Source organism: Dama dama, chromosome 1 (assembly GCF_033118175.1).
Source record: "Dama dama isolate Ldn47 chromosome 1, ASM3311817v1, whole genome shotgun sequence".
NCBI classification, from domain to species: Eukaryota; Metazoa; Chordata; class Mammalia; order Artiodactyla; family Cervidae; genus Dama; species Dama dama.
In genome coordinates, this window is record NC_083681.1 from 82,379,874 (window position 1) to 82,398,177 (window position 18,304).

Genomic DNA, 18,304 nt, shown 5'->3' on the forward strand with positions numbered 1-18,304 from the left:
TCCGCCGCCGGGACCAGGGGGTGGGGGGGCGGACGCGTCCCGATGCCGGGGGAGACGGAAGAGCCGCGACCCCCGGAGCGGCAGGACCAGGGAGGGGGGCCGGCGGCGGCGGAGCCCCAGCCCCAGCCCCCTGAGGCGGCGGCCGCGGCGGGGGCCCCCAGCAGCCGCGTGCTGAGGGGAGGCCGGGACCGGGGCCGCGCCGCCGCGGCCGCCGCCGCCGCCGTGTCCCGCCGGAGGAAGGCCGAGTACCCGCGCCGGCGGAGGAGCAGCCCCAGCGCCAGGCCCGCCGACGCCCCAGGGCAGCCGGCCCAGGCCGCGAAGCCGCCGTCCCCGGCCCAGGGCAAGAGGAGCCCGCGCCTGCTGTGAGTAACGCCGTCTCCGCGGCGGTGGGAGCGACCCCCCTCCGCCCGCGCGCAGCCCTCGCGGCTCCCGTAGCGGCAGCCCCACGTGACGCGCCGCCGCTCTGCCCCCTGGCGGCCGGCTCGGCGCTCCCCCGCCTGCCTGCGTCCTCCCTGCCGCCTCAGCGGCCCCCGCCGCCGGCCTGCCAGCGGCCCCCGCTGGGCGCGCGTCTGCCGCCCGGCCCCGCTGTCCCGGGCTGTCCGCGCGCCCTTCGTCCTCCGGCCCCTTCCACCGCGCGGCGGTCTCCGTTGTTACGGCGCGTCCCCTTTGGGAAACCGGCGGCAGGGGCTTGGATCTCAGCGCGCAGGGTGAGGTCGTTCCCCCACCTTTGCCACCTGATCAACCTCAGTTGTACTAGGATCGTTATGCAGTTTGGGTTTTTTTTTTCAAACGTACTAAATTCTCACATTACTTTTCACTCGTTTTTTGAAAAAGAACTTATTAGTAGGATAAAAACATGGCTTGCCAATTTTAATTAAGTGTAGGTTCTGAAATGCGGTTTTTTTTTGTTTTTTTTTTTGACGAGTGTCAAAAACAAGAACTTTCTTATGTATCATGCTTTGTATTAAGTGCTGCACTTAAGTCTCACAAACTCATCTCATTGAGCTTAACATTATTTCCTATAGATAATAAAACTGAGGCACACACAAGTGTGTGTTTTGAATATGTTTTAATATAGGGACTTCGTCCTTAAAATTTTGAATAATATGAAAGGAATTCTTTCATCCCCGAGAGGTCATAGAGGAACCAAGATGACCAGGAATCTATATATTTTTTAAGTTGTTCATTAAAATGTTTCTGTGCCTACACGTGTTTGTGAATTGTAGAAATGAAGCGCATTAGCCAAGGAATTCGTTGAAGACTTTTGTGTCTTTTGGACTTTCAAGTGGGGAAAAAAAAAAAAAAAACTTAGTAAAAGCAGGAAAAATTGAAGGTGCGGGGAGAAATCAGTTTTAAATGCCCCCGGCTGCCGCCGCCACCCTGCCTCCCCAGTAGAGATCCTGACAATATTTGGCTTACACAGGCCCGGTCAATTTAAAATTTGAAACACACCTATTCCAAAATTAAGAGTGAAGTCTGTGACCTTGGCATACATGTCTTGGAAGACTCTCAGAAAGAAAGAACACTCAAAGGTATTGTGTTTTAGATGTGCTTTCAAATTATTGGATGTTATTTGATTAACATGTGGCTCCGCTAGTAAAGTGGAGAAGGAAATGGCAACCCACTCCGGTATTCTTGCCTGGGACATCCCATGGACAGAGGAGCCTGGTGGGCTACAGTCCATGGGGTTGCAAAGAGTCGGACACGACTGAGCGACTTCACTTTTCTTTCAGCTGGTAAAGAATCCGCCCGCAATGCGGGAGACCTGGATTCGATCCGTGGGTTGGGAAGATCCCCTGGAGACGGGAAAGGCTACCCACTCCTGTATTCTGGCCTGGGGGTTTCTCCATGGAGTTGCAAAGAGTCGGACAGTTGAGCGACTTTCACCAATTAACATAATTTAGAGAATTGTGTAAATTAAATTTCTGTGGACAACAAAAATCTGTACTTGTAAATGATTGAGCTGCAGTTAGGATTCGATTAATAATTGCTGTAAATGAATTTCATAGACACAAAAAATTTAAACTATTTACTGTCATAAATTTGAAAAGATATGTCATTGGCCTTATTTGGATATAAATTCCTTGGACGAGTTAAACTGCTTGTGCCTCAGTTTTGTTATCTATAGAAGATAATGTTAAGCTCAATGAGATGAGTTTGTGAGACTTAAGTGCAGCACTTAATACAAAGCATGATACGTAGGAAATACTGAAAGTTTTTGTTTTGAGCAGTGATATGCTACCTATTATATACCTCTACTATATATAGTTATGTAGTATACAGTATAGTATATAGTATATGTATAGTATATAGTATACAGTAGTATAGTTATGTACTGTATACAGTAGAGGTATAACTACTGTGTAGTGGAGTTTTTCATGTAAATTCTGCCAAATTGGATTTTTACTTTTTTCTATATCCATACACAGGAAGGTTAATAACTTAATCTTTTAAAATTTCCTTCCATTTTCACCTACTCATTTGAAAGTTACATATAGCTATATCTCCTTAGCACCTTTCCCTCCCACTGATTGATCAGTTTTACTTAGAGAAAATCTCTTAAGTGTTAGTTTTACCAGCTCTCATGGTTTATTATGTTCCCTAACTTCTGTCAAAAAAGTACTGAGTCTTTATTTCCACAATGTAAATGTTAACAGCAGTTGAACTTGGATAAGGATGATTTAATTAAATCCCTTCAGTTTTTTTCTCCCCAGTATTCCTTGTGGGGAGGAAAGAAAAGTCTTAATTCTTAAAAGTCCCTCTCTCTCTCACATCCAGTATCATAAAAGATTATAGTGTTCTTTTAGCCTCAGAACTATTTCTTAACTATGTTTTAAATTATGCAGTTTTGATTGGATTGTTTGATAAATTGTCACTTTAATAATTTTTTTGTTACACATTTTCAATTTACTACATACTCTGGAAATCAAAGAACTCCTAAAGCATTTCAGCTCAGTAAACCTTGATTAAGCAAATAATTGGGTCGGGTAGTGTGCCGAGCCAGGATTTATAAAGAAAAGTGAGACATGGATTTCAGTAAAGGGGGAAGATGCATTGAGTAGTGGAGGTTTGTCAGATGTATGCACGGTTTACAGATTTTCAGAGCGATAAATTTTAAAAATTGAGAAACTTTACCCTTTAAGACATTTCAGGTTTTGAAATGTCTGATCATTGAACCCTGGTCAAGTGCCTTCTGACCTTCATTGAGCTCTGTTTCCAAATAACATTTCTCCCAATAAATTCCCAGTAATCAACTGTTTAACCTACTTTTGTTTCTTGATCAAGGAAACAGCAAAGTGACTTGAACAGTAGCTTCAAGTGTCAGTAAATAGACTTGGATTGATTGTAATCTCTTCCTCTTACAAGGCAAAATAGAAAAAAGCATTGCTTTTTACTGCTTACTTGGGCAAGTCACTTAACCTCCTTGAATATGCTTCTTCATCTTTAGCTGATAATTTATGATTTGTGGAATGAGCTTTACAGTTAATGGCAATTACTGTTTTTATAAACTTTCCTAATCTTATAACAATTTTTCTGTTTGCATTGACATACTCAGAAATTAATGAAAAGAATAGGAACTCTTTATGAAGGAGAATAAAAAGAATTTTCCAGGGAATGTGCTCAAGCAAAAGACATTAAGTTAAATCTATAATCATTTTAAATTAAAAGCTTAAAAGCTAATAGTAAGGAAAGATAAACCAAATCTGAAGAAAGGTTATGTATTAGTACTAAGAGTTTTTGGCTCTTTATTTGCTGTATTTTAGCCAATAAATTCCAGAGTTAAGTTTCTTATGCTTCAAATGCAGATGTTTATACCCTCATCTAACTTAAAAATGTGTAAGTATCTATGTATGGGTATATACAGGTATCTGTGTATACACACACACACTCCAGCTTATTTCTGATTTAGAAGTTAAAACATCCATTCTCTACTAATAGGGTAACACTATAATTGTTAAAATAAGATTACTTTAAATGCAGAAGGCTTATTTTCTTCCTACTGTGTGATACTAAGTTCTTTGATTATCTGATGCATTTCAAAATTTAATACTTTTTTTTTTTTTTTTTAATTTCTCACTTAGCTGTTGAGAAAAGCTCTTCTTTCCTCACCATAAGGAATATAGGAATATAGGCTAAAATAGTATTCTTAGTGGTAAACTTACAGGTTCAGATGGGTTACAAATGAAACAAATACTGCACTGTTTTCCAGTATGTGGAATTCCATTTGGGGTTTGTTTTCTTGCAGAAAGTAAAATGGTAGTAAGCCTTTGCTTCACACTTTCTTTTTGTAAGGAGAAAGTGATGGTCATGATAGTGAGAATGAAGAGGCAGTAATAGTCCGAAGTGGGAAAAATTCTGGATTCTGTGGCTCTTTGGAGAAGGCTTCAATTATATAAGCCCGAAATCCTGAGTTTTCCTTTTGCGATGATCTTGGTAAAGAAAACACTGAACCATTCCTATAGGCTTTCAGAAGGTTTATTGCATAGTGTTTCAACATCTAACAGTGATTTATGTACTTTTCATTTAGAGCTAGGATGATGAGCAGTGTTCTTGTGTTGTTAATTTGGACATTAAAAATATAATAAGTTATAATACCAAGCTTTTAAGAAAATGAATGAGATGAGAAGATGATATCTAGTCTCTCTAAAGATAACAGAATTTGTATTATGCTGTGGCTTCAGTATCTGTTTGGATATTCTTTGTAACATAAGAGTCTTCGTTTGTATTAGGTTTATTTTCAAAAAAGAAAAAAAAAAGGAGAAAACTTTATACTGCTCAGAGATGCTGTTTGGCATCTTGGGAAAGATCCAAGACAGGTAAACTTTGAATTTGGGTAAGGGCCATAGAGGAGAGTCATTGTACTGTACTCAGCAGTTAACGTTTGATAGAAATTTCCCCGAATTAAAAACATGTGAATGACATTTTTTAAACTGCCAGTTTATTACACATTAGACTCTTTACTCTTCCTATCTAATTTGTAAAGTTCAAGTTACATTTATTTCTAGGTCCAGTCTGCTGCCATTTTAGAAATAGATTTTGACTTTAGTTTAACAAATGAATAGTTTTAGGATTTTTTTTAGGTTCATTAAATTTTTATTATGAGAATTGTCAAATATATCCAAAGTAGAGATAATAATCCTCAGTATTTATCACCTAGATTTAACAGTTATCAAGATTTTACCATTCTTCCTACCTCTATACTCCTTCCCTCTGATTCTTTTGGCAGAGGTATTTTAGAGGATATCTCAAATATTTCATTGCACAACTAGTTACTGCATTTGTGTAAAGTGAAGACATTTTTCTTCTATGACCATTTAATACAACAAAATTAGCAATAGTTTCTTTGTATCGATATTTTTTTACAGTTAAAAACAACTATTTTGAATGATATTCTAGCTGTGTGCTGTCAAATATGATAGCTACTTGTGGCTATTTAAGTTATATTAATCAAAACTGAAAATTCAGTCCTCAACTACATAGCTGTTTCAGTCACTCAGGAACCACATGGAGACTACCATGCTGGACAGTACAGATGTAGAATATTTTTTATCATTGCAGAAAGTTCTACTGGACAGGACTGCTCCAGATGTTTTCTGTATCATTCTGGAGATGAACCTGAAAAGGATAGATCTTTGTATTTTAAGAAAATGTGTGAGATTATTCCTTTACCATTTGATTCTCTTTTCTTTCAGATGCATAGAAAAAGTATCAACTGAGAAAGGTAAGATGGGTCCTTCTTAGCACTCATAAACCTTACGTGACTACTTTATAATCTGATAGAACATAGAATGAGCTTCAACCTGATCATTCGAATTGCTCCTGTTTAAAAGTGACTTATTTAGTAATGAATTGTTGGGATAGATAGGCCATATTTAAGTAGTGGCAGGTTTGGGCAAGTGAAACATTTTAGTATTATTTAAAAACCTAATAAGGGAAATCAGATTATTTGGTGTCACTTTACTGTCATTTTTAGTTACTTGGTTTCTCAGTAGAGTAGAGAGGAATGACACACGGCACACAGAGTGCAGTGTAGACAGAAATCTTGGTGCTTGTGGAGAGTCATAAGCGCACTTTGAAGAATGCAGAAGGAAAAGCGTTCTAAGACTGCAGCCTGATGAATAATTAAATGGGCTCAATTAGGTTATTTCAAATAGCAAGCCAGATATATGTGTTAAAAAGTATTCTTATCTGGATTATGAAGGGAAGCTAATGTTCAGTTGTTTTCTTTTTTAAAAGACTGTTCTGGCTTTGCAGATTGGATTATTAAAATTGCTCATACCATGTTGAGCCAGTTGCTCATTTATTAAAATTTTTTTCCTAGTTATTGACTCTGTTCCTTGATACTGCTATTCAAATACATAGCATCCTTCTTAAAATTAAAACAAAGATACATTTAAGCATATTTCATTTACTTTGTCTAATCTTGGTCCAGTTCTAAAGTATTAATTGGTTAATTTATTATGTATATATGTAATATGAATACATGATATCCTCAGTGTGGACTTTTCTCTTTTAAAGAATGCTTTGCAATATGCATGTATAGGCCAAGTGTAAAACCTGAATTTATGCCATTTAGAAGAATGATAGTATGGTTAAGAACTGGTAACTTGATTACTCTGTGAGTAATTAGGTATCAGTGACCAGGTTGTTTTTTTTCCTCTGAATTTTAGAATCTGCTAATATTTCATTTCATAGTATACCAGGCAGAAGTATTTCGTACTAGGCAGGTTTTTGTGTAGAAAGCTTTGCATGACTGTTTTGTTTAGAAGTTTTGGGTTTTGTTGCTGTTGATACTTGGAAATTAGAATATGTCTGCCAAGAATGGAAGCTCGTGTGTTCCTTATTTAGAGATCATTTTGGAAATTTTAGGATGTGGGGGGAATGTTGTGACAGGTAACAAGTACCAGAGCGATTTCTATTAAGACAAAAACCACAACCTGCATCTGTCAGAGCTGGGATTATCTCCTGTGTCTAAAGAAATTATTTTGGGTTGCCTTGCAGTGAACTCACAGAATGTGGTGGAAATTTAGAACTCTCTTGTAGATGACTTTTTAATTGATCTTTGGTGTTGATTTCTTAAATCAGAAGTTGGCATGTTATGTAAAGTTTTGCATTGAGGAGAGATTAAAACTGCATATGGGTAATTCAATCTCAGTCAGTACCACTTTAATCCACTAGTTAAATGCCCTGGATTTAGAGTTAGAGCTCAGAGTTTGAATTCAATTTCTGTCTTTTATTGCAAATAAACTCTGCACAACAACTATTAGAGTTGATGAACAAATTGAGCAAGGTAGTAAGATGCAAGAGTAACATACAGAAACCTGTTATACTAACAGATTTCTTTGTGTTAACATTGAAATATCAGGAAGAGAAAGTTAAAAAAAAAAAAAAATCCCTCTTAAAATTGCCTCCAAAAGATAACATAAAATACCCAGGAAAAAACCTGACCGAGGAGGTAAAAGACTTAAATATGGAAAACTGTAAAACATTGATAAAGGAAATTGAAGGTGATTCAAAGAAATAAATACGGAACCACAAAAGATTCGGAATTACCAGACCAATTCTGAGAGAAAAGAACAAAGCTGGAAGCATAACCCTCCCATACTTTAGACTATACTACAAAGCTATAGTCAAAACAATGGTATTGGCACAAAAACAGACATGAATCAATAGAACAGAATAGAGAGCCCAGAAGTAAACGCATACACCTGTGGTCAGTTAATCTTCAACAGAGAGGCAGGAATATACAGTGAGGAAAAGACAGTCTCTGCAGCAAGTGGGGTGGGAAAGCTGGACAGCTGCATGTATATCAGTGAAGTTAGAACACTTCCTCACAGCATACTTAAAAATAAGCTCAAATTGGCTTAAAATGTAAATATCAGGTAAGACACCATAAAACTCAGAGAAGGTAGGCAAAAAACGTCCTCTTACGTAAATGATAGCAGTGTGGACTGGGAGAATATATTTGCAAACACTGCAACTGACAAGAGTTTAATTTCCAAAATAATACAAACTGCTCATGCAGCTGAATATCAAAAAACAACACAATCAAAAAATGGGCAGAAGACCTAAACAGACGTTTATCTGAAAAAGACATACAGATGGCTAACGGGCACATGAAAAGATGTTCATCAGTGTTAACTATTTAGGAAATGGAAATAAAACTATAATGAGGTACTGCCTCATACTGGTCAGAATCACCCGTCATCTGAAAGTCTACAATAGTAAGTGCTGGGGAGGGTATGGAGAAAAGGGGGCCCTTCCACACCATTGGTGTGAGAGTGACTTAGTGCAGCCACTGTGGAGGGCAGTATGGATGTTTGTTAAAAAGCTAAAAATACAGCTGTCATGATGCAGCACTCACTTTCCTGGGTGTATTATCAGAAAAAGATGAAAACGTTAATTCAGAAAGATACACATGCCCCAGTGTCACGCAGCACTGTTTACATTTGCCAAGAGATGAAAGCAACCTGAGTGTCCTCCACAGGTGAATGGATGCAGAAGATGTGTTGTGTGTGTATATATATGTGTATTTTCCATTGTATGGGCACACACACACATACTGAAGTATTAACTCAGCCACAAAAGCATATGAAATAATGACATTTGCAGCAACATGAATAGATCTAGAATTATCATGTTAAGTAAAGTAAGTCAGACAAATATAAATAACACATAATCGCTTGTATATGGAATCTGAAGAAAAAGATACAAATGAAACTTAAATTTATGCTTACCAAAAGGGAAAGGAGGGGGGAATAAGGAGTTTGGGATTAACAGATACGCACTACTATATATAAAATAGATAACCAACAAAGACCTATTGTATAGCACAGGGAAGTATAGACAGTATCTAGTTTTGATGGAAAAGACTCTGAGAACGTGTGGTGGTGGTATGTGTATAAAGTGAGCCCCTTTGCTGTACGCCTGAGACTAATGCACCATTGTAAATCAGCTGCGCGAAAATTTAAAAAAGAAAAACACCTGCATTATGGGCCAGTCAGTCTTGTAAGTCCCACTTTCATCCACTAGTTAAATGCTCTGCATCTGGTGTTAGAGCTCAGGGTTTGAGTTCAAGTTCTGCCTTTTATTGCCTGGTTAGTACTTGGATGGGATAATTTCTGCCTTTTATTGCAAATAATCTAGTAAACTGAATCTACTAAAGACTCAGGAAAAAGTAACTGTTGTTAAGAGTATAAAATTTCAAAGAAATCCTCTCTTACTCCCATCTCAGCTGTAAGTTTAGTTACTATGGTAGTTGTTCAACTCTGAAGTGCATATATAGGTATGTAAGTATATCTTATAGTTCTACAACTGGATCACTGAATATGGAAATGGAGATGATTTTCTAAAGATATCGCTTTGTTTCATTAGTATTAAAAAGATGTTTTCAGGATTATTTTTACTCTTACACCAAACAACTTGGAAATTAAGTGCTCTCCTTCAGTTAAAGGTGAGAACTCTGGACATGTGTGAATAAATGATACTGCACACCAAAAGGGAACTGGCTGTTGTTTTTAAATTATTAAATTGCAAAGTGCCATGGTCATTTTTCAAGCTGAAATAATAGTGAAGAAGCGCATTAGGTCCCTGTGGCTACTGTGTTTATTTAACCCTGATGGATGTGTATAGAACACAGTAGAAAATTGCTTCGCAAATAGTTCATTCAGCAAGAGATTGTTGAGCATTCACTGTGTGTCCAGCACCATCCTAGATACTAGGGTGTGTGGTAAATAAGTGTGGGGAAGAAGACATTCTAACAGTGTAACACTGTGAAAGTAAAGGAATGATTTGCTTCAGTGTAGTTATTAATAATCCCAGTGTTGCTTTTTCTGCTAATTTTAATTTCACAGACTTTGTTTCTGGGTAGTATGCCATGTAGATACCAAAATACATAGTGGTTGCATGTAAGACAGCCCCTCCTTTTTTTTTCCCCTTAATATCTCATGAAATTAGAGCTTAGAGGAAACAGTTTGGAATCCTGGTTGTTTAAAAATTTGATTGTATTAAAGTGTGGGCTTCATCCTTTATTTAATATAATTTTGCTGTTTTTAGTTACTCTTCCTGTTGTAGTGATGTTTAGAAAAGACTGCCTAGACAGAATCACCAAATGAGTTAATCAGATCTAGGGATTTATTTATATTGTTTTCATCAGAGCATTTCTGTTTTCCTGTGATGGTATCTAAATTCTTAATTTTTACCATTTTAGTTTCTGCACAAAGGATGTACAAAAAAACATTGTCTTCACAATGATACTCTTGTAAAGTTGGCTTAAATACTAGTTTTGTTTTTGTTTTTTAAAAAAGCAAAGGACTTGCTTTCCCTGACTTCTTTAAATATGTTGAGATCAGCTAATATTAATATTTCAAGATGGACTTTACTAATTATTTATGGAAAACAAAGGAGAGCTAATTATAGAAACCCGCAGAGTGGTGTGGTCAGGTTTCTGAGACCCAGGCTCTGACTGTTGGGATGCTTCTGTCTCAGGGCTGACAGCGCACTAGACAGTCACTCTATCTCTCCTGTCTCCTTCCTAGCCCTTTGTCTTAAGGCGACAGGAACCTCAGGGTGAGAGAGAGCTGCTCAACAGCTTGTCCCTTGTTAGGGATGCCCCGTAGCCTTCAGACTGTTTTCTACTTCAAGTATCCAGACCTCCCACGTGTTTTCCTTTCTGTTCTAGTTTCCTAACGTACAGACATACCTCTTTTATGATTAGTGTGGGTTGTGACATGGGAGTACAAAGCCTTTATTATCAGTTCCTTCCGATTATGGGATGTTTTTAATCAATCAGGTCAATGAGTCTTTCTGTCCCTTACATATGAAGAAGATAGGTTTATAATAATTTGCTTATTATGATTCAACATATCAGAACTATCTTGACACAGTTATAAGTTTTATCTTGTTAAATATAATAATTATTTTATATTGAGATCCCTTTTCCTCCAGAACCAGTGAGAGTTGCAAGAGAACACCCTGGAGGCCTAAGGTCCTGAGTGGGCAAACCTACACTCAGCAGATAAGAATAGAAAACCCCTAAGAGATACTCGTCTCGACATGCAGACATAATGTTATCCTTATGCGGAGATTATGGGTGGGCAAGATCCTCTGACACAGAGAAATTAGCTCTGAGTTAATGACCCCTGATCTTTTAAGTCCCAAGAAGGATCAAGCTCCTCTGAATTAAAACTAACTAGGTTGATCTAACTGTTAATACACCCAGGCAAATACTCCCTTTAGCTTTAGTACAGTTAATTCCCTACTGAGAATTACTGAGGTTTTGTCTTTTGCTTACATACTTACTTTAATGTGGCTTACTTGTTTGATCCTAGACTCCCAACTTATATCCTACCTTCTTATTGACTGATTCTGTTTGTAACTTTAAATCTTTGAGAATTTCTAAACCCATTTTCTTTACTGTGACTCTCTATAAACTTTTCTGTCGGTTACATGTTGTATAACAAACCATCCAAGAGCTTAGCAGGTTAAAATGCAGTGCTTTGTTATTTCTCAGTTGGCCGTTCCCATCAGTGGTCTCGGTTCAGACATCTTCATGTCATGTGGTCTCAGGACAGTGGTCCAAAAGCTGCAAGGCCTCTTGAAGTCATCCCACAGAATACAAGATGAGCATACAAAATTAGTTGTATTTGTGTAAAAATATTGTTTACAGTAGAACCAGAAGTATGAATTACTTAGGGATAAATGTGACAAAAGATGTGATGTATACACTGAAAAGTACGAAACTCTGCTGAATGAAGTTATTAATAAAAACCTAAGGAAAGAGCGGTGTGCCTTGTTCATGAGTTTGAAGACTCACTGTAAAGATTTTATTTCTCCCCATAGTGATCTATAAGTGCAGTATAATCAAAATCAAAAGCCCAACAGATTTTTTTGTGACCAATTTTGACATTGAAAACTTCTTGAAAAAGTATTGGGGACCCATAGGAGTTTGCAAAGTACACTGTGAAAACCATCAGTTTACACTGAAATCCCAACATGTTTTTAACAGTGGGATTGATTCTCTAAGGAAAGAGGAAGAGATGAGTTACTTCACGGGCTTCCAGCCATGAAGTACTGCACATAGGTGTTCTGTGTTTATTTAACTATTACTTGATTGAAGGACATGTGGTATTTCTCAGGTTCTCCCCCCACCCCCCGGGGCTGGGGTAGATTACAGGTGATTTTCTTTTTTTTCTTTTTTTTTAAGAAATTATTAAGGTACACCACACATACACCACACATACACCGCACATACAGCATACATACACCGTACATACAGCATACATACACCGCACACACACCACACACACACCGCACGTACACCATACACACACTGCACATACACCGCACATACACTGTACATACACCGTACATACACAGAAGTACACTTAACGGAAGTGTGCAGCATCGTGTATACCCACAGGCAAGTCCAGTCATGTGGACATTACCCAGCTCAAGAAACAGAACAGGATCAACCATCCCTAAATGTAACCACTGTTGTTACTCTGCACAGCACAAATTAGTGTTGCCAATTTTTGAATTTTGTATAAGTGGAGTAATTTGTTATGTACTCTGTGTAGGGCCTCTTGCTCCCCATTATGTGACATTCTTCTGGGTTGCATTTCTTACAGACTGTTTATTTTCATTTCTAGTGTTCTGTTGTGAGAATACACCACAGTGTATCCATCTTACTGCTAGTGGGCCTCTGGGTCGTTTGAGTTACTGGCCTTTATGACTCAATGCTGCAATGCCTATTTTATTAACGCAGTTTTATTGAGGCACAGTTTACATATTGATAGTTTAAAATACACACATTTTTAAGTGTATAATTCTGTCTGTGTAGATATGTCTCTTCTGACATGTTGTATACAGACTTGTACTTAAAATATGTGAGGTTTTCCGTTTTGAGTCTGGCTTCTTTCACTTAGCACAAAATTTTTTAGGTTACTCCATGTTGTAGCATGTGTAAATATTTTCATTCCTTTGTGTGAAAATACTCCATTTGATCTGAACAGATTGTTCATCACTTGATCTACTTTTTAAATAGCTACTGTGAATAATGATGCTATGAATGTTCGCTGCAGTTTTAGATTAAGAATTCACTTTCTTGAAATAATTCTTCTTGTGGTCTTTTAGGTCAGTATCTTACATAAATGACCCACTCTTTTGGCACTTGAACCTGAGACTTGGTGGAAATGAACTAACTCTCAAATCTGAATTAAGCTCTTGGACTGGCACTTTCCCATTTCTTTTTTATATGATTAGGTGTGGTATAGTGGAATGAATATAGACTTTGGACTTAGATATACCTGGGTTCCAATCTTAGCCCCACGATTTAATATGTGAGCTTGTGAAAGTCAGTTACTTGTTTTCCTCAACTATTAAAAAAATATATTATTTGGCAAGATTTTTAGGACTAAGTTTAGAAAAATGGAGAAAATATTAGGCACTTAACAAGTATTTAAAGTTTGTTAGTTTTCCTCCAAAAATTGTAAATATTTAATTAGAGATAAGAAGACTTTCGCTCTAGTTCCAGCCTGTTTGCCAGCCATTCCCTGTTCACCATATCAGTGTTAACTCTGTAATCTTGGATAAGTTGTTTAATTTCTGTCAGCCTGTTAGAAAAGTGAGGAGCCAGTCTGAAGGAGGACCAGATCATATTAGGATAAAACTTAAAACTTCAAGAGTTTTATCCTGATGAAATGGCTGTCACCTTTTGGATTTGATGTTAGATTGTTTTAAAAGGGTTGTCGGCTGCTCTCAGATTGAGAAAATTCACTTTATGTTTCATCTTTTGGTACCTGGAAGAATTGGGAGAAGCATGCCTGCCAGTAGTAGCAGTATCTTTTTGTCTCAGTTCGTAGCTTCACCCACTCCTGGTTTGTCCGTTCTTCTCATCCCACCACGTGGTATTCACTGCACCGGCAGTGGCTGCCTGGTGTCTTACTCGTGGAACAGAATTAACCAGCATGAAACAGAATTGAGTGCCATTTAGTACGTTGACAGTGTTGTGCTCCCGTCACCTCCATCTGCAGAGGCCCTGTGCCCATTACAGGGGGTCCTTTCCCACCCAGCCTCTAGCAAACGCTGACTCAGTTTTACTTTTGTAGAGGAGTGTAGTTTGTGTAGTTTAACAGCACTGTGTTTATCTCAGGTATACAGCAAGTGACTGAGTTACACATACACAGGTGTCCTCCTCATTCCCGGTTGGGTTGTTACAGAGCACCGACCAGAGTTCCTGTACTGTGCAGTAGGCCCTTGTTAGCTAGTTATTTTAAATATAACGGTGTGTATCTGTCAATCCCAAAGGTCCTTGATTCCTCCTCAGGAGTAATACTGCATTTTGTTTTTCCATTCGGTGTTTGACAGATGTCTTCGTTGTTTGCACATTTGTGGATTGTACTGTTGCAGACATCCATGTACAAGTATTTGAATACCTGTTTTCAACTTTGAGGGTATACATGTAGGAGTGGAGTTGACAGGTACTTTGGCTACCTGATGTGAAAACTGACTCATTAGAAAAGACCCTGGTGCTGGGAAAGACTGTGAGGGCAAGAGGAGAAGGGAGCAACAGAGGATAAGATGGTTGGATGGCATCACCGACTCAATCAGTGATCATGAATTTGAGCAATCTTAGGGAGATAATGAAGGACGGGGAAGCCTGGTGTGCTGCAGTTCTTGGGGGTCGCAAAAAGTTGGACATGACTTAGCGACTGAACAACAACCAATGGTAATTCTATGTTTATTTTTTTTTGAGGAACTGCGAAATATTTTCCACAGTGGCTGCGTCATTTTACGTTCCCACCAGCAGTATACAAAGAGTTCCAGTTTCTCCACATTCTGATACTTGTTATTTCCCATTTTTAAAATTCCTATGATTGTAGGCACTGTAGTGTGTGTGAAGTAGAAGTCTCATTGTGGTTTTGATTTACATTTCACTGACTTATAGTGAGCATCTTTTTCTGTCATTTTTGAGCGTTTCTTTTTGGATAAATATCTGTTCGAGCCCTTTGCCCATTTTTTAGTTGGATGGTTTGTCTTTTGTTGAGTTTTTTTATATTCTGGATATTAGACTCCTATAAGATATGTGACTTGCAAATATTTTTTTCCATTCTATGGACTTTCTTCACTTCTAAGAGTTATTTAGTGCTCGCTCTTCACATTTAGGTCTCTGATCCATTTTGAGTTAATCCTTGTGTATGGTATAAGGTAAGGGTCCGGCTTCATTCATTGCGTGTGTATCCGTTTGTAGAAGAAGCTGTTCTTTCCCCACAAGCGGTCTTGGCAACCTTGTCAGAGTATTTGACCATAGGTGTTTGGGCTCTGGGGGCTTGCCCAGTGGTTCAGTGGTAAAGTATCCCCCGAAGTGCGGGAGCCACATCAGATGCAGGTTCCATCCCTGGGCTAGGAAGATCCCCTGGAGGAAATAAAGCATCCCACTCGGGTGTTCTTGCTGGGACAGTCCCGTGGACAGAGGAGCCTCGCGGGCGACGGTCCACGTGGTCACGGTCAGACACGACAGCACGCACACAGAGAGGTTTATGTCTGGACCGTCGGCAGAGCTGGTTGTGTGGGTGTCCTCCCTTTTGCCAGTCCCTCGCTGTAGTACGGATTGATCACTAGAGCTTTGTCGTAAGTTTTGAGATTGGACAGCATACTCCAAATTCACTTTTGAGATTGTTTTGGTTAAACTAGGCTGCTTGCATTTTCATATGAATTTTAGGATCACATTGTCAATTTCTACAAAAAAGAAGCTGAAATTTTTGACAGGGATTCTATTTAATCTGTAGATCTTTGTGGGGAGTATTGTCATTTTAGCAGTATTTAAGTATGTTTTTTCTCTTGATTGAGTTGTAAGTGGAATGGGATCATTTTCGTAATTCTCCTTTTTGGATTGCTCTTTCCTGGTATAATTTAAACAATAAATTTTTGCCTGTTGATCTTGTATTCTGCAACTCTGCTAAATTTTTGTTACCTTTAATAGTTTTTTTTTTTTTTTGCAGATTCTTTAGAAATAAGGTCACTTCATTTGCAGATAGATTGAGCTTTACTCTCTCCTGTTTGTGTGCCTTTTTTCTCTCTTACCTAACTCTGGCTAGAACTTCTAGTACAGTGTTAAATAGAAGAGAAGGACAAGGGCATCGCTACTTTGTTTCTGATTTTAGGGAAGGAGTTTTTGCCAGTAAGTATCTTAGCTCTGGGGCTTTGATGTCCTTTACCAGGCCAAGGAAGTTCCTATTGTGTGTTCTTATCTTGAAAGGTTGTTGGTGTTGTCAAAGGCTTTTAAACTACATCAGTTGGGATTGTTTTGTGTGTGAAACCACCCTCCTGATCCTGGGCTCACTTGGTCATAGTTCTCATGTGCTGCACAGTCTCCATATGCTCCTGGATTTGGTTTGCAGGGATACGGATCTGTAGTTTTCTTGCGGTATCTTTGTCTAGCTTTGATATCATAGTTATGCTGTCCTTATGGAATGAGTTGGGAAGTTGGGAGGTTCCTTTTAGGCTTTTTTCTTTTTCATTGGGAGGTTTCTGATTACCAACTCAGTGTCTTCACTTGTTATTAAGTGTGTGCAGATTTTTGGAAGTTCGAGCCTCCTTTTCTCCCCTCAGTCTAGCTAGAGGCTTGTCAATTTTGTTGATCTTTTCAAAGAACTAACTTGGTTTCATCTTTTTCTCTGTTGTGCTACTGTTTTCTTATTTATCTCCACTTTTTATTCCTGTTTTGGGTTTGGTTTGCTTCCCCCGCCCCTTGTTTCTTTAAGGTGTAAAGTTCAGTTCAGTTGCTCAGTCGTGTCCAACTCTTTGCAACCCCATGGACTGCAGCATGCCAGGCCTCCTTGTCCATCACCAACTCCCACAGTTTACCCAAACTCATGTCCATTGTGTCTGTAATGCCATCCAGCCATCTCATCCTCTGTCTTCTCCTTCTCCTCCTGCCCTCAATCTTTCCCAGCATCAGGGTCTTTTCACATGAGTCAGCTCTTCTCATCAGGTGGCCAAAGTATTGGAGTTTCAGCTTCAGCATCGGTCCTTCCAGTGAACACCCAGGACTCATCTCCTTCAGGATGGACTGGTTGGATCTTCTTGCAGTCCAAGGGACTCTCAAGAGTCTTCTCCAACACCACAGTTCAAACGCATCAATTCTTCTGCACTCAGCTTTCTTTATAGTCCAACTCTTACATCCATACATGACTACTGGAAAAACCATAGCTTTGACTAGACAGACCTTTGTTGGCAAAGTAACATCTTTGCTTTTTAATATGTTGTCTAGGTTGGTCATTGCTTTGCTTCCGAGGAGTAAGCGTCTTTTCATTTCATGGCTGCAATCACATCTGCAGTGATTTTGGAGCCCAAAAAAATTAAATGAGCCACTCTTTCCCCATTTATTTGCCATGAAGTGATGGGACCGGATGCCATGATCTTCGTTTTCTGAATGTTGAGCTTTAAGCCAACTTTTTCATTCTCTTCTTTCACTTTCATCAAGAGGCTCTTTAGTAGTTCTTCACTGCCATGACGGTGGTATCATCTGCCTATCTGAGGTTATTGACATTTCTCCCGGCAGTCTTGATTCCAGCTTGTGCTTTATCCAGCCCAGCATTTCACATGATGTACCCTGCATATAAGTTAAATAAGCAGGGTGACGATATACAGCCTTGACGTACTCCTTTTCCCATTTGGAACCAGTCTGTTGTTCCATGTCCAGTTCTAACTTGCTTCCTGACCTGGTGTAAAGTTAGGTTATTGATTAGACATGTGTTTTTTATTTGTTTGTCTTTTAATTTAGCCATTTATGTCACTCTGACTACTGCTTTTGCTGCAGTCCATGATTTATGATATGTTGTGGAATTTGTTGGGAGGCGGGTGTTGTTTACCTCTATGGGCGGCATGTCAGATCTTAGTTCCCAGACAAGGGTTTGAACCCATGCCTCCGGCAATGGAAGTTTGGGGTTGTAACCACTGACCACCAGGGAATTCACTCAATCTTTTTGTATATCTTGAGTGGCCTAATATATGGTCTTTTCTGGATAATCTTCTGTGTGTACTTGAGAAAATTGTATGTTCTATTGTTTTTGTATCTGTTAGTTTTTTTTTTTTCCCCCCCTGTTTTCATTATTTTAAATACTGTTGTGCAGGTCCTCTATTTCCTATTTGAATTTCTGAGTAGTCATTTTACCCATTACTGAAAGTAAGATATTGAAGTTTCTTATTTTAGTAATATGTGTTTTCCCCTTCAAATCTGTCATTTTTACTTCATGTGTTAGGTATGTGTAGATTTATAATTCTTACATTGTTTTGATTGACT

At 38.8% G+C, this 18,304-nt stretch overlaps 1 protein-coding gene across 3 annotated transcripts in view; it reads left to right on the plus strand.

The window, feature by feature from the left end:
- The first annotated feature begins 39 nt into the window (after positions 1-39).
- Positions 40-18,304, plus strand: part of ZFP91 (ZFP91 zinc finger protein, atypical E3 ubiquitin ligase) — a 36,675-nt gene continuing 18,410 nt past the window's right edge. For 2 of the 3 annotated variants that reach the window (XM_061154146.1, XM_061154155.1), the window contains exons 1-2: positions 40-362; positions 5,694-5,722. In XM_061154146.1, the coding sequence (XP_061010129.1) occupies positions 43-362; positions 5,694-5,722 (349 nt within the window). In that variant the 5' untranslated portion in view covers positions 40-42. Of the gene's footprint in view, positions 363-4,767; positions 4,818-5,693; positions 5,723-18,304 lie in introns of those variants that run through there. The other variant, XM_061154163.1, reaches the window with a different exon arrangement.